Source organism: Mirounga angustirostris, unplaced genomic scaffold (genome assembly GCF_029215605.1).
Source record: "Mirounga angustirostris isolate CCGP_5_RB_7025 unplaced genomic scaffold, mMirAng1.0.hap1 SCAF_1, whole genome shotgun sequence".
NCBI classification, from domain to species: domain Eukaryota; kingdom Metazoa; phylum Chordata; class Mammalia; order Carnivora; family Phocidae; genus Mirounga; species Mirounga angustirostris.
Window position 1 is genome coordinate 70610870 of NW_026991709.1, and position 13493 is coordinate 70624362.

General features: G+C 40.1%; 1 protein-coding gene across 3 annotated transcripts; it reads right to left on the minus strand.

The window, feature by feature from the left end:
- Positions 1-1948: 1948 nt before the first annotated feature.
- On the minus strand, positions 1949-13491 carry WDR53 (WD repeat domain 53). Of its 3 annotated transcripts, none has more exons than XM_064576384.1 (4): positions 13344-13458; positions 12006-12112; positions 7508-8003; positions 1949-2828 (listed from the first exon to the last, which is right to left on the minus strand). In XM_064576384.1, exons 3-4 carry the CDS (start codon positions 7985-7987, stop codon positions 2232-2234), a joined length of 1077 nt encoding a protein of 358 aa, XP_064432454.1. In that variant the 5' UTR covers positions 7988-8003; positions 12006-12112; positions 13344-13458; the 3' UTR covers positions 1949-2231. The 3 variants fall into 3 exon arrangements, with proteins under 3 accessions (XP_064432454.1, XP_064432423.1, XP_045759045.1); XM_064576353.1 differs by having other exon boundaries at positions 12006-12115; positions 13344-13390; XM_045903089.3 differs by lacking the exon at positions 12006-12112 and having other exon boundaries at positions 1951-2828; positions 13344-13491.
- Positions 13492-13493: the final 2 nt, after the last annotated feature.

Below are 13493 nucleotides of genomic sequence, written 5' to 3' on the forward strand. Positions count from 1 at the left end.
GTGGGTATGTTATCAGCAAGCAAAATAAGTTTAGGGCTGATGTTTCAACTCTGGTTTAAATACTTCTTACCTTATTCCCATAAATTTATTCAGACTCAATAGCTAAAATGATGCTGTACTTGGGTAATTTTTCAAAAGATCCCTCTAAAACCTCCAGAGATTAGCCATGAGCATTAGTCCCTCCTGATATTTTAATATTAGAATCACTGGATAAGCATCATATTATGATGATGGTATTTTCATTTCATTTAACAGTGGCATGAAAGGTACCTTAGAGGATTTCTAATTCAAGCCCTTCACTTTCAAGGACACTAAAGCCCAAATTGGACAAGAGCCTTGCCCAGTGCTGGAATTAGAACCTTGTTTCTGTCATTACTCAGGCCAAGGTCCTTTGCCAATAATAATTTTTTTTTTAAAGTAATCTATGTGCCCAACATGTGTATCAAACTCACAACCCCCAGATCAAGAGTTGCATGCGTCACCAACTAAGCCAGCTAGGTACCCCTACCAATGAATATTTTAGGGCCAAGATGGTATTGTCCTTTCCTCAAATTCCAAGTGAGATCACTCAACAATATTTATTGATGGCCCACTTAATTGATCAGGACTCTTAGTTGCAAGTTAAAAAAAAAAGGCTCTAGGAATACATTTCTTTCAGGTAAGGTTGTTTCAAGGCTCAAAATCACTGAGTATTCTCTCTCCCCACCTCTAGGAAAGACTTTCCACAGGTTGGGAACCTGTAGACTCACATCTTACCAGCTTATCTATCCCAGCAGTACATGCTGGATTATCCTTGGACTTCTCAGTTATGTGAGCAAAAAAACTACTTTTTACCCCCTTAAGCCAATTTGAATTTGGTTTCTGTCACTGAACAAGTGTTCAGACTAAAATCACACTTATTAAAGAATTCTCCACAAACAAGGGTAATGATAACCAGATTCTCTTCAAAACCTGGAATGTAAGAGTAGTTAGTATAGGGGCACCTGCGTGGCTCAGTTGGTTAAGTGCCTGACTGTTGATTTCGGCTCAGGTCATGATCTTAGGGTTGTGAGATCCAGCCTCCATTGGGCTCAACACTGGGTATGGAGTCTGCTTAAGAATCTCCCTCTCCCCCACACCCCCTGCTTGCCCTCAAGCTGTCTCTCTAAAAAAAAACAAAAACCAAAAACAATAGTAGGCAGTATAAGTAGAAGCAGAAAGAACATGTAGAGAAGAGAGCAAACCAGGCCATGATGAAAAGGAAATTACTCTTGACATACTATCTTGGTTTCTATTCTTTTTTTTTTTTATAAAGATTTTATTTATTTACTTGAGAGGGAGGGAGAAAGGGAGAAAGAGAGAGAGAGAGAGCACGAGTACACGTGCAGGGGGAGGGACAGAGGGAGAGGGAGAATTCCAAGCTGACTCTGCGCTAAGCCGAGTCCGATGCTGGGCTAGATCCCACCACCGAGATCATGACCTGAGTCAAAACCAAGAGTCGGATGCTCAACTAACTGAGCCACCCAGGCACCCCATATTCTTTACCTCTTCTATCTCTTCTCTACTTTTTATCTTCTTAGTCAGAACTTCTTATTCATAACTTCAGCCTATTCTTGGTTCTATCAGCACCACAGCTTGGATTACTGCATAATATCCTAAAGCTGATTTGACCCTGAAGCCCTTTTCTCAGAAACAACAAAAAGTAATTGTCAGCAAAGCCTTCTGGGCTTAACACAGAACAAGCAAGAACAGGTTTCCTCTTCCAACTTGGTAAGACTCCTTATGACATCCTAGGATCGGAAATAACCAGTTATAACTAATGTGGTGACTACATTTGGAATAGATCACATGTGGGCTTCCCTGAAGCAGGAGGCTTGACAAGACAACCACAATCCTTTCCAGGTAAGTAATCATGCCTGCAATCTTCCTCATTCTTTGTTACTTAATATCTTTGAGTCTCGATTACTGTAGCAATAAAATGAGGGAAATCACCCACATCACGGATTTGGAAGAAGAAATGAAACCTGTAAAATGGCTGGTATATGGCCATTACTCAGTGAATATTAGTTCTCTTCCCTCAAATTTTAATATGTCATTTACTATATAAAGTATTACCCAAATGCCTTATAATTTATACGATGGAACAGTACTATTCCACATATGACAAACATTAAGAATGACAAGAATGAAGAATCAGGATTTTTTTTAACCTATAAAAAGTTGCTGCAGTTTTTCAAATAATTTTATTGGATTTAAAATTCTTTTAAGGGATATACAGATATACAACTAGTTTGATCAGCTACTAATATATTTTGGTATCCCTTTATTCTTGTACTCAGGAGCCAGTTCACCTTTTCTCCATGTTCAATACTTAGCTTTGGTAAAATTTTGCCATGTTCTTCTTCATCTGCTACTGGAGCATGAGTGCTTCCACCCTGCTTGGTATAAGCTGCTCTTTTAGTTTTCTTCCTGTGAGTAGGTTTTGTAGGACTCTTCTGTTTTTTTTCAACTTCACTGCTTACATCCCACAACATTATCTTCCCATCATTCCCTCCAGTAAGCAGCAAATAGGATTCTGGCAAAAAGCAGACCTGGGATACTCCCAAAGAATGGCCCTTAAATCCCAGTTCTTGTTCACACTTAACTCCCATCACCCTAAAGATTCGAACCTTACCATCTTCTGCACCACAGCTAAAAATATTGCCACATGATGCCACAGACACAGAGTGGGCTAAAGCAGGGTTTAAAAGCTGACCAGGTGATTGTGGGCTTTCCATCTCTTCTGTTTCATCTTCCTGCAAATTTGTAATCCAGAGTGGCCGTGCTTTATGAAGGTTCCACAGCATTACCTTTAAATAAGAGGAAGTTACATAGTCAAACAGAGGTTTAGCCATTTTGCTCAACTATTATGCTTACTCCACTTCTAATAAAGTCATCAAAGTAGTCTGACAATAATTACTATGACACAGTTCCAGCAATATTAAATTTTTATTTTCTTTCTTTAAAAGATTTTATTTATTTATTTATTTATTTGACAGAGAGAGAGAGACAGCGAGAAAGGGAACACAAGCAAGGGGAGTGGGAGAGGGAGAAGCAGGCTTCCCACCGAGCAGGGAGCCCGATGCAGGGCTCGATCCCAGGACCCTGGGATCATGACCTGAACCGAAAGTAGACGCTTAACAACTGAGCCACCCAGGTGCCCCAACAATATTAAATTTTTAAAAGTTCATATGGCACCACAATATGCCAGTGGAATGCTACCCTGGTGCCAAAACTAGGATGCCAATGGGCAGTAAGGTAGAATTTAGAGAACAAGATCCTAAATAACTTCTGATTAACAACCCCATTAAAGTGTAATCCACATTCTTAAGTTTCTTTAAGTCATTGTACCCTCATCTCTGCAAGTAAAATAGAAGACTATGAAATTTATCTTATTTTTAAATATTTCATTTATTTATTTGACAGAGAGCACAAGCAGGGGGAGCAGCAGAGGGAGAGGAAGAAGCAGGCTCCCCGCAAAGCAGGGAGTCCAATGTGGGGCTTGACCCTGGGATCATGACTTGAGTTGAAGGCAGACACTTAACCAACTAAGCCATTCAAGAGCCCTGAAGATTATGAAATTTATTAATTTTAGTCTATGCCGGTTTCAAGTCAAAAAGCCTGTCAATTAAATAAATGAAATCTGGAATACTTTCTCTTTCCTTTCACACTACCTAAATTACCCATTTTAGGGGCTTACCTCTCTATCCCTCTAAGAAGGCTTTCCTAACTATTCCAGCCTGCTTCTCTCTTTCCCATATTTAATTTCTACACTACTAACTAACATATACTACTAGCTTGTCAGTTTGAGATTTAATTCTTCTTTTTAAAAAATTTTAAGTAGATTCCATGCCCAATGTGGGGCTTGAACTCATGACCCCAAGATCAAGAGTCACATACTCCACTGCTAAGCCAGCCAGGAGCCCTGAGATTCAATTCATCTTTGCTAATGTCTACACCCAAAGTGTTTTCAGCAGATTCAACATTTTTTTGTATTTACTGAAATCATCTAAATGTGTTAACAGTCATCCCAGATTCTACCAATCCAAGAATCATTTCCAAGTACTGAAGATTCCCAGACTGTTCTTGCCTGGACATTCTCTATACCACTTTACTCTTCCTAACTGCCAAAGATTCTACAATGTTTTACAATTTCTCAACCAGTGGTTCAAGCGGTATCACCCTAAGCAAGAAAGCAAGAGATACTGAGAAACGAATACAAAAGTTTGAGGTATATGGTCCTAAAATATGTCAGAGGGGGAGAAAGTGGAAAACTGGCAAGTGTTCAGAAGTGAATGCAATCACATCCAAGTGACCCTGCTTAGGAATTTTTCTCACCACAAAAACATTTCTTTCCACACAGGAGAATCATCTTCAAGGAAAAAAAGCCTCTTCTACCATCCTGATCCTTAAGTGTTGGTACTAGTGATCTTTCAAACTCCGGAAAGAATAACTAACCTTTGAACCATTTATTTTCAGATGTGGAAAGGAAGGGCAAAAAAAATCAATGTGTATGCCACAGAAATATATGATGGTCTTAAATTTCCAAAGGTCTTTACGAGAGAAAACTATATTTGAGTGATGGCCACTGATGTATTTATTTAATTTTATTCTTATACTTTACACACATATCTTATAGCTACTTAATAAAAATTAAGCAGTCTCGGGTACCTGGTTAAGCGTCTCAGTCAGTTATGTGTCTGCCTTCGGCTCAGGTCATGATCCCAGGGTCCTGGGATCAGGCCCTGCATTGGCCTCCCTGCTCAGCGGGGAGTCTCCTTCTCCCTCTGCCTCTGCCCCTCCCCCAATTCATGCTTGCACTCTCTCTCTCTCTCAAATAAATAAAATCTTAAAAAAAAAATTAAGCAGTCTCAAATGTCTTAATAAATCACTTTAAGGTCCCTGCCCCTCCAAGTGTGCTTTGCTTAATTATTTAAACCTATCTAGATTGAAGAATATAATTTCTATAATTTCTGTAATAACAAAGATAGGTACACTGTGTGTGGCAATAATTCAATTCCTGCTTTGAGATAAAATATTTGTTCAGAGAGAAAGCGCTCCCCAAATTAATCTTATAAGAATTCCCTTCTACTACTATACCTATATTCTTGGACCCTTCCATAGGCTGGCTGTTCTTAAAGTTCATTTTTTTATTTTTAAAATATTTTATTTTATTTACTTGTCAGAGAGAAAGAGAGAGCACAAGCAGGGAGAGAAGCAGGCTCCCCACCGAGCAGGGAGCCCGATGTGGGACTCGATTCCAGGACCTGACCTGGGATCATGACCTGAGCTGAAGGCAGATGCTTAACCGACTAAGCCACCCAGGCGTCCCCTTAAAGTTTAGAATCATACTGGATAACCAGGTTTTAAGAAGTAAATTGTGGAAGATATTACAGTTTCAACTTCAGTGAAGGAAAGTAATTTCCTAAAGGCATAGTTGTGCTGTCTTACCACTGTTGTTACAGCACAACCCAATAAAGAAATTAATCTACAGTGAATTTTTAGCAAGTCTTGGGAGTCAAATCAATTATGTAATCTAAATCTCCTTCTCACAAAATATTTATATCCTCTACTGTTCTCTAGCAGCTGTCTGCCACTCTATCATCTTTCCTAGAACTGGAGGCAAAATGATAAATTCTGGATGCCCATTTCTTACTAATCTGAGAAGTACCATGCCTAAGTTAATGAACCAGTGACTGACAACTGGTATAGGTTAAGGATAAAAGAATGACTAGTCAAAGAGACACTGTACAATCTGTCTACTAAAACAGATATCCACCTGGATGTGTTAGGTCTTTCTGCACAAGCAAGTAGGCAGGTTATACCACGAGGGTAGAAAATGCAGGTTTGTAAGGGCTTGGTCAAGACCTACGAGTGGAAAAGGAGTTTACAAGTCATAGGATCATTGTGCACCTCAAGTGTAGAATGAGTCTCAGTAGAGGAACTATACACATTTTTGGTAAGACAATTTTTTATTGTTTCGGGACTGTCCCAGCGCTGAAATCATCATAAGACAGCCCCTGGTTCTGCCTACTAAATACCAGTAGTCTGGGGGAGGGTAACAGCAGTCATTATGAAAACAGCAACAACCAGCCTCGTTTATTTCTAACTGATGAGGGGGTGAAGAGGGTAGAGAAGGGAGTAGTAAATACTGCTGGCCGAAAAGGCAGAAAGACAAATCTTTGATGCTATTAATGGAATCATACTCTTGAAAGATACACAGTTAAGAATGTAGATTAAATGCCTAGAACAGTGCAGGGCACAGAGGTCATGAGTCGACAATGGTTCTCTTTCTAGGAGTCACCTGTTCCCAAACCAAGAACTTCTTCTACTACATTACTCATGATATCCTGCCTGGCACTGCTGGCGTCACAGAAAAAACATACAGGCTTTGGAGCCAGAGAGACTGAAGTTCGGAATCTCAATTCAGGCAGCTATGTGGACACTTATTTCAAACCCCAGTCTCATTTCTAAAAAAGAAAGAGTGAGTATCAGGGTGCGACTAGAGTGAAAACCAATATATGTAAAGCACTGGCAAGTACTAAGTGCTCACCAAAGAGAAGCCATGATCGTTCTCACTCCAGTGATACAAGATTTACTTTTAAGAGCAAGTACATCTGCTATGGGAAAGTTCAAGCTATCTGAAAGCTCTCCTTTATTAAGCTAAAATCTGGGGGTGCCTGGGTGGCTCAGTCAGTTAAGCGTCTGCCTTTGGCTCGGGTCATGATCCCAGGGTCCTGGAATCGAGTCCCATGTTGGGCTCCCTGCTCGGCAGAGAGCCTGCTTCTCCCTCTCCCCGCTGCTCGTGCTCTCTCGCTCTCTCTCAAATAAATAAAATCTTAAACAAAAAAACAAACTCTGCTTCCCTAGGACTTCTGTTTAGACTAGCACATTCCACTTTTTTCTCTCATGAAAACCAAGAATTAAACACTTCCATTTCCCCCACAAAATGGAGTTTCTAGATATATCTAACTCTCCTGATGCCTTTCCTCTGCATTTGGTCTATTTGTGATGTTCCTTTTAAAACTCATTGAATGCAGTGCTCTGACCTTGATCACCAATACACAATACTTCAATTGATGTACCACAGAATTTTAAAGAAAAAATCCCAGTCCCTCATTAAAACAAACAAACAAAAAAACCCCCACAAAAACAAAACAGAGTTTGTAGAGAGTGGGTGATAACGTCTGCCTTCAGCATGCTCTTTTGTTTAAAGATATTAAAATCAAATATTCAAATTCCAGAGTTTATCACTTTTAAGCATAGAGAAAGGAAGGCTAAAGGATAAATGATTACTTTGTGAATGAAACCTACTAGGCTTTGTCAAGTTAGCATTAAACATGCAGTAGAAGTAAGGCTTATGATTCATACATAGAAAAGACATGTCAGTAGAGAACAGAAAATGCAAAGATATATTTAGCCTGATCAGTAATCCGATCGTTACCAAACTCATTTAGAAATTACCCAAGTACTCTCTGCAAAGCATTACCTGCATATCCAGTCCACAGGATACCAGGCTCTGAGGCCTTTGAGGCCGAAAAGCTACAGAGGAACAGATATTGGAATGTCTCTTCAGTGATCTGCTAACTTTCTTATTTTCCAAGTCTAGGATTTTAATTGCCCCGGAGTCATCAGCAGAAGCCAGCAGGTTTTCAGTTTCATTCAATGAGAGACAATTGATTTCTTCTTCATTCACATGAAAATGGTCCAAGGAACCTTTGAGGGATCTGACATCCAGTAAGCTAATGGTTTCTCCATGTGATGCATAGAGCTTGGTGGGGCAGGAGGGAGAGAATAAGACACTGGTAACATCATCAGCCCCTTGGAAGCGTGTATGTCCTAAAGGAGTCCCATCTTCACCCCAGGCCATGAGATCACCGCTCTCTGCTCCAGAAGCCACTAATCCTTCCTGACTTGCATTCAGGCAGAGAATAGGAGAAGAATGTCCACCAGTCCACTTGACTGCCATTATGGCCCAGGAGACTCTGTGAAGAGGAGGGGGGAAAAACTATAATCTCTTATTTATGAACCTGATGGTAGCAGACTAATGCAATACGCAGTATTTCATTTAAATATTTTTAAAAGATATCTAAAAAAAACTTAATTTTAAAAAAGACATTTGAAGATCAAGTCTACAAAAGCTTAGTTGGACACAGGATTGTGGGGTACCTGGCTGGCACATGCATAAATAGGTTTTTTTTTAAGATTTTATTCATTTATCTGACAGAGAGAGACACAGCAAGAGAAGGAACACAAGCAGTAGGAGTGGGAGAGGGAGAAGCAGGCTTCCAACACTGAGCAGGGAGCCCAATGCAGGGCTGGATCCCAGGGCACTGGGTTCATGACCTGAGCCGAAGGCAGACGCTTAACTGACTGAGCCACCCAGGCGTCCCTTTTTTTTTTTTTTTAAGATTTTATTTATTTGGGGCGCCTGGGTGGCTCAGTTGGTTAAGCGACTGCCTTCGGCTCAGGTCATGATCCTGGAGTCCCTGGATCGAGTCCCGCATCGGGCTCCCTGCTCGGCAGGGAGCCTGCTTCTCCCTCGGACCCTCCCCTCTCTCATGTGCTCTCTCTCTCTCATTCTGTCTGTCTCAAATAAATAAATAAAATCTTTAAAAAAAAAAAAGATTTTATTTATTTGACAGAGAGAGACACAGCGAAAGAGGGAACACAAGCAGGTGGAGTGGGAGAGGGAGAAGCAGGCTTCCTGCGGAGCAGAGAGCCCAAGGCGGGGCTCGATCCCAGGACCCTGAGATCATGACCTGAGCCGAAGGCAGACGCTTAACGACTGAGCCACCCAGGCACCCTCTATTTTTTTTTTTTAAGATTTATTTTTTAAAGTAATCTCTACACCCAAAGTGGGGCTCAAACCCACAACCCTAAGATCAAAAGTCGCATGCTCCATTGACTGAGCCAGTCAGATGCCCCTCACTTTTCCTATTTTTATTAGGCTGGTCAAAGCGGCATCATAGATCTACACCAGTGATGCTCCAAGTTTGGCCTCCAGACCAGCAGCATCACCTAGGAACTTATAAATATAAATTGCCCAATACCACCCTGGACCAACTGAATCAGAAATGCTGGGGTTGGGGCCCAGCCATGTGTTTTAAGAAGTCCTCTGGGTGATGCTGATGTACACTAAAATTTGAGAATACTACACCAATAATCATCCAGGGATTTGGTTAAAAATGTAGATCCTTGGGTTTTACCACCAGAGACTAATTCAGTACATTATTTAACTTTATTCTCAACACAACCCTTCTGTTTAGTATTATTCCATTTTAAAGATAAAACTTGAGTTTCAGAAATGTTAAATAATTTGATCAAAGTCATCTGGTCCTTAGGATTTGTACATGGGATCCAATGTAAAGGGATCCCAAACTTTTAAATACGAAGACCATTTTCTAACAATTCCACTTGACAATAGTTTTTAACTTGTTAGTATTCTCTGAAAGTGCAGAAAATAACCAAAAGCCACAAATAATTCATTACAGCTTTTAAATGTACTCAGGTATTTTTATTATTTTTTGAAGTTTATTTATTTATCTCTAGACCCAACATGGGGCTCAAATTCACAACCCTGAGATCAAGAGTCACATGCTCTACTGACTAAGTTAGCCAGGCACCCCACACTCACATTTTTTTTTTTTTAAGATTTTATTTATTATTTGACAGAGAGACAGTGAGAGAGGGAACACAAGCAGAGGGAGTGGAAGAGGGAGAAGCAGGCTTCCTGTCGAGCAGGGAGCCCGACGCGGGGCGCAATCCCAGGACCCTGGGATTGTGACCCAAGCCAAAGGCAGACACTTAACGACTGAGCCACCCAGGCGCCCCTACTCACACATTTTTAATTACCTTATTACCCACTTATACTTAACAGTACTTATTGTACTCATGTACTTACGTACTTATGTACAAAATTTAGACTTCCTGATATACTAGGCATCCCAGACTTATACAATGAAATTGCCACATAATTCTACCCTGCCTCAACTGTCTGTTGGGTAAAGCAAAAAAAGGAAATAAGGGCAATTTATATAACTCTAACTGTTCAGACAAAAGGAAGCAAGCAAATCTACCTGAACAAATTTAATGTTTCATTTCACAAGCCAAGGGAGAATTTCTCTAGTGAGAAACTGCCATAGTTGCTTTCATATTTTCAGATATGATACCTGAATTCAATCCAATTGCAGATAAATTTCCTAATATTGTTTTGAAAAATAATTTAAAATACTGGCAACCTGCCTAAAGTTTCTATTCCCGACACAAAGCTTATTTCCTCCCATTTTTAGGCACTTACACATACACAAAATAACGAACTAGACTGCTAAAAAAACCTCTAATCTTTCAGTAATCAAAGTAACAGAGGGGTGGGGGAGTAACAGAAACATGGTCACAAAATCATATACAGCAATTTTCATAAAGACAACAAAATGGGAAAGACAAAAATATACTTTATTTCAGCAGAAGCACTGAATTAGAATACAGAGGAAACTAATTTCGAGACTGAAGCAAGTAAGTTTTAAAGGAGAGGTCTGGAGAGGAAATGACTCAGAGAGAGGTAAAGACAGGGAACTCTGGTGGTTGGATTTTTGCTGACAAGTAATGAAATAGTAGTTAATTTTCTACCATAAAAAAGACTTTTGCCAAATGTTCAAGATAAACCAAGAAAAAAGGACACTTAGCACAATTTAAAATGAAAGGTATTAACAATATTTAGGCCTAGGGACTGCCATCTGTGGTGACTACTGACTTGTCATATAATATAGATAATATACTACCTTAAAATACGAAGTTTGTAGTAACCATTGAAAAAGCCACTTAAGTTACAAATAATTTTAACTCCTTTCTTTAGAGATCTGATCATTTATTTCCTACATTAGTTTTAGTTTTTCTACAGTGAAATCAACTTTAAAGTCCTGAAGTCTGCCCTCTACAGCTTTAGGATTTTGTATGCATAGAGGTTTTGGATCCCTACTGGGATTTTAGGTTTTATCTAAGACGAGAATGAAATAGGGTTTCTTGTACTTCTGTTTCTCCATCACATTATCTACCCACAGGGGACCTAAGTAAATGCTGACTGGCAGACAAAGTTTTAGTATTTTCTTCTGAATATAATTTTTTTTAATGGAAAAGATTAATTCAATTTTAAAGACACATTTGGTTAAGCTCACCCCAAAGTGTGAGACAATAAATGGATTTTGTACTTAAACGAACTATTATAAATAACAACACTGTTCCCATAAAATTTTCCATAATGGAACCAGTAGTATCTATTAATCTCACAAGAACAAGGTCAGCTCTACCTTCACCTCTTAAACAAATTAAACTTCTAATCTCTGCATCACATGGATAATATTTACTGATCACCAACCTAGTCAGAAAAATAAAAATGGAGACCTATTATCTTATGCAGACTATTAATCATTGAGTCAACCAGAGCCCCCCAAATCACATGTTTAGTCTACAAAATTAAAATTGTTATTACTTAAAACATACCCAAAGACCACCATGAAAAACTATTAAACAACAGACTGCTGTGGTAGAAGGCAGTGGGAAAAAAAATGTAATTGAATCTGGGTTAAATGAAAACAATCTTTCAGAAATGAGTTGTCAAGCCACTGTTTCTTGTTTTTCTCCTACTGGGACTGGAAAGCCTACCAGAAATAGGTAAGTGCCATTATCTCCATATTCAGGTATCAGGTCAACAAACTTCTCATAGGCAACGTCTAAAGGGTAATGTCTAAACAGCAATTAATCATGTCCTACTGTGAATTACTCTAATTAGATAATAGTTTCCTTCAACACCTAATGAGATCATGGAGTGGGCAGCGAAGGGTGGGGTATCTTGAGAGCAGTTTTAGAAAGGGTGGAGGGCAAAGATGGAAATTCTGAACAGTCAAAGTGCAAGGGGGAGGGGCAAGGTCAGGAGGGTGATCTGTAGAAAGAAAAGGACCTAGTCATAAAGAAAATCTTTTCCAGGGCACCTGAGTGGCTCAGTCGGTTACGCATCCGACTCTTGATCTCAGCTCATGTCTTCATCTCAGCGTGGTGAGTTCAAGCCTTGCATTGGGCTCCACACCGAGCATGGAGCCTACTTAAAAAAAAAAAATTAAAAAAAGATTTAAAAGAAATTTAAGTGCCTTCTCAGACAAACCTAGACCTCCTTCCTTGGATGTCCTATAGTTGAAAGTTGAAAAATGAATAATAAAACTCCCTAGCCTGAGATTACACTACCATTCAAATAATATAAGGTAATCATTATCACTATAGTAAGTATAAGTCAACTTTTCTTCACATGTTTGGGTTTTCCAAAGTTGGTCTTGATGTGGAGAAGCTGGATAGCAACCAAAATGATTGAAGGCCTGTGGCATCAGCACTAGTAAGGAAAGAATCTGGGTTACTAAGCTGGGAGAAAAAAACATCTGGGAAGAAGGAACTAGCAAATAATAACCAAACACCATTTACCAGAGAGTAGAGAAGATAGTTGCTGTTGTTTTTAATGGAGAACTAGAAATGTATTATACACGGCAGGGGAACTACTGGAAAGATCTCTTACTACGTAAAGGCAAGACAGTGGAGTTAACTACTAAGGAAATCTGTGAACCCTATAATTATCTCAGAGTTGTTTTGAAAATTATATAAAACCCGAGTAAAGGACCCTACCAGTGCCTTGTTCACATGATGGTTAGTATTTTCTCTCACTAAGCATTCTTTAAAGGCTGTCAGAAAACTTTTGGCCACCTAGGAAAACGCAGTATGACCAAATAATGCTTAAATTCTTTCTCTTCCCAGAAATCATCTATAATTACAGCCTTCACATCATTCTCCCTATTGGAATGTCTAATTATATAAAAACACGCTGCCTTGATCCGCCCACTAATCGGGTTAGTAGGAAAGAATGGGAAAGGCTACATTTTGTCCAAAAAATGCAGTACTTAATCAGCAATTACACGGCACTTTTAGGCTATCCAAACATTTGGGCGGGGGGTGGGGGTGATTCAAATGACGACCTTACTTGCCGAATACACGCTAGGACACATGTTCTGATTAAGTACCACTACCAATAAAGAACAAAAGGGTCTGACCAGGAGAAGACGACCTCAGCTGCCGAAAGTAAAGGAAGAAGATCCAATTCAAGCCGAAGGTGGCGGAGCTAGGAACTGGCTAGCAAAGAGAGGGAAATTTCATGCGTTAGGTTGGAGTCTGAAGCAGAGACATGACACAGGGAAAGGGGCCCAAGAAGGCCGACGCGAGAGCACTAGATCAAAAAGAGGAAAAGGCACCAGAGGACAGCCACAAAGCCACAGGGGCCAGCCTCATACCTGCGCTTCCCGCTTCCCTCCTCGGCGCCTCGTGATGACCTCACCCGTGGGCGCCCAATCCCACGTAGCGTTGGGCGCGGGGCGCCTCAGCCAAACAGTCACATCCGGGGCCGAGAGGAACCGCGAGCGAGCTGGGCGTGCGCCCTTGCT